Consider the following 3006-nt stretch of genomic DNA (forward strand, 5'->3'; position numbering starts at 1 on the left):
GGCAATTTACTTGACTTCTGACCATCTCGCCCTCCCACTTTTTTTTAAACAAATTTGACATTTTGTGTGCCATGTGGAATCGGTTGGATACACAATTAATGTGGGTCAGTTATACCATTGTATTGATGATACCTCAAACACTGCAATAGCAGTGAACCTTGGCAAGTTGATGGTCAATCATCTGACATTTTGTGCAATTAGGGTTAGAAATCTTTGTGAATATTAGGGTTACAAAAAAAATTTAAACAACTTTTGAGTCAACCATTTTTTGTGTCGACCTTTTGCCCCTATTGGTTGACTCAAAAGTTGTTTAAATTTTTTTTGTAACCCTAATATTCACACAAGAGGTTGACATTGATGAAGTTCAACAGGTATTTTGTACCTGTTGAACTTCATCAATGTCGACCTCTTGTGTGTTGTCCTTTTCACCATGTTGACCTTTTATATCTGTCGACCTATTGCCTGTCTACCAATTTACCAGTGCTTGGGGACCCATGTTACTTTTCTATTGCAAAGTACAAATTCTAGATTTTCTTTTCATTTACAGCACAAAATGTCTATCACTGAAATTCTGTCCACTAAGGACATTGCAGCTGCCCTGCAGAGTATAGAAAGTAAGTTACAGACTTCAGCTTCTTCTAAAACACAACCAAAAAGTGATGCATATTGCTAACATTATAGTAGTAAAGGTAGCTTTAATTTAATTGCAATATATTTTTATGTAATACACTATTTATTTTTGATAAACGATGATTGATTAAAATAAAATATGCATAAATGGAATGGTTGTATTATCTCTGTGCTTAATGTTTACTTATAGTACACTAGAAAGATAATCTAAATAATTTTATATTTCATAGTTTTATTTTACTAAGTTACAGTGATAGATATCACACTAATTGAAAAAACTTTAGATTTTATTTTTATTTTTAATGGTAAACATTGCCTAAAAAAACTGCTTCATTTGGCATTGGAGGCATTATGTCATTTTAAATCAGACTTACATTATATTTATAATTTTCATATAAACATAATACAGCACCTAGAAAGTATCCAGAAAATACAATCACAGTTTATTTCAGATGGTATTAAAGGGTTGGTTGTGAAGATGCTTACTGTATGTGGAATAAAACTTTCTTTTTTATCAGAAGAAGACTCATTTGAGTACAAGGAGTTCTTTAAGTCAGTTGGTCTTAGTGGCAAGTCTCCTGATCATGCCAGAAGGGTTTTTGAAATGCTTGATAGAGACCTCAGTGGATCCATTATGGAAGAGACAGTTGGGTAAGGATATTAATTTGAATTGCAATTTATCTCAAAATAAATCCATCTCTAATGATTACACCAGTTGGCCTGTAAACAGAACACTTAAAGTCTAGTCTAGAATACCTGAAAATGTTATTTGCAGACTGCAAAATAAAATTTACAGTAAATAGGAAATCTAATTTTTTAAATGCATCACACTTTTGCCTAACCAGAATCCATACAACACTGCAATATCAGGCATACAGACATACTAGATATCTGACAACTTAGAAACATGATAGCTCATACCTCCTTCTTTTTACCATTAGAGGGTTCCTGCAGATCTTTTCCGATAAAGCTAGAAAATTGACTGCGCAGGAAACCAAAATGTTCATGAAGGACGGTGACTTTAATGGAGATGGCAAGATTGGAATAGATGGTAATCTTAATATTCTAAATTGATTTCTTGATTCTTCTTTAATAAGGCCCATAGGAGCTCTTTTAACAATGGTAATTCAACAATTGCTAATCTTTATGTGGGTACTCTCCTCCAGAAAAATTATGCATGGGCAGAAGATAGTAATGACTTTGGCAAAGTCTTTACTATGTTCTAAGCATGCATGAAATTTCCTTTCTTCACAAATATCTATGAAAAATTGCAGGGAAAATGGCATCTGTTTCAGCCCAATCGGACCCCCATCTTGGGAGCAGGGTGAACCAGGGGCCCATGTGCACCACAATCCCTACACCCATTATAGATATGCTTATGTCTTGTATGCATATAGTATAAATATGCTGCTTAGCAATGAGTTTTCAATATACTCAAAAAGTAAAGGGGTCAGACAAATCAATTTTGTAGTCACAATTGCTTTGCACATGTACACTATAAAGTTCCAATTTAAGTCTTATAAAATAGAAGAACAGATGTTTATTATAGCTATAATGCTATGCTAATTATAATTGTTTTTCTCAAGGATCTGTGCTTTAAACTGTCCTTTGGTGCTAGGGTATAGAAATCCTTCTGCTGAACAGGTTTTACTGTTATATTTCTTTCTGTTGTTTTGAGTATACATCTGCTCTTATGTTTCATCTTGTAAGTACAATCTTAGTGTAAAAAGTGTTTCAGATTTAGAGCATAATCCAACTTTTAAAAAAATAATTAATACAGGCATAATTATCAAAAAAATCTATTTTATTTAGAATATAAATTTTAGCACAAATAGGCAAAAATGCATGTTTAGAGGTATTTAACTAATTGTTTTCCCCCTACCCCCTCTCATTTCAGAATTCCAAGCTATGGTAAAACAATAAACAGCCAAAATTAAAAAACAAGGACTGAACACTCAATTTTTATACACGGCTGGCACTAGTTTGTTAATTTTTATACTGTCTCATCTGTCGTAGCTGAATAATTGGCTGAGACAAGTTCAGTTTAAAATTTAATTGCGACGACGCCATTTTGCGACTGGCCTCAAGACACCATCTTGTGAATGGCAGTAAGACTCCATTTTAGAAAAGAAAGCTTACACAAGCGCCATTTTGTCAAAAATCCATAGTACACAATCCACAGTGCAAAATTGCTAAAAGTAGCAATTTTGCTACTCACAACGCAAAGTTGCTAAAAAGTAGCATGAACAGCTTTTTCACAATCTTCCCCAAACACCTACCGATGGTATTTAGCAGACATAAAATAACTTTCCAACACATTAAAATCATTCACAGCCTTATATTTGAGCAGTAGCAAAGTAGTGGTGTTTTCCCCTA

General features: G+C 33.4%; 1 protein-coding gene across 1 annotated transcript; it reads left to right on the plus strand.

The window, feature by feature from the left end:
• Positions 1–553: 553 nt before the first annotated feature.
• On the plus strand, positions 554–2553 carry LOC148538973 (parvalbumin beta-like). The gene is made up of 4 exons (XM_088451910.1): positions 554–614; positions 1149–1281; positions 1572–1681; positions 2528–2553. The coding sequence occupies exons 1-4, from the start codon at positions 554–556 to the stop codon at positions 2551–2553; spliced, it is 330 nt and encodes a 109-aa protein (XP_088308036.1).
• The last annotated feature ends 453 nt before the right edge of the window (positions 2554–3006 follow it).

Source organism: Taudactylus pleione, unplaced genomic scaffold (assembly GCF_031769625.1).
Source record: "Taudactylus pleione unplaced genomic scaffold, aTauple2 ptg000032l, whole genome shotgun sequence".
NCBI lineage: Eukaryota > Metazoa > Chordata > Amphibia > Anura > Myobatrachidae > Taudactylus > Taudactylus pleione.

Excerpts from the sequence above, each read along its gene's own strand:
- LOC148538973 (XM_088451910.1), top strand. The coding sequence starts at position 554 with ATGTCTATCACTGAAATTCTGTCCACTAAGGACATTGCAGCTGCCCTG. Across the intron at positions 1,282-1,571 it reads ATTATGGAAGAGACAGTTGG|AGGGTTCCTGCAGATCTTTT; the intron begins GTAAGGATATTA and ends TTTTACCATTAG. Across the intron at positions 1,682-2,527 it reads TGGCAAGATTGGAATAGATG|AATTCCAAGCTATGGTAAAA; the intron begins GTAATCTTAATA and ends CTCTCATTTCAG.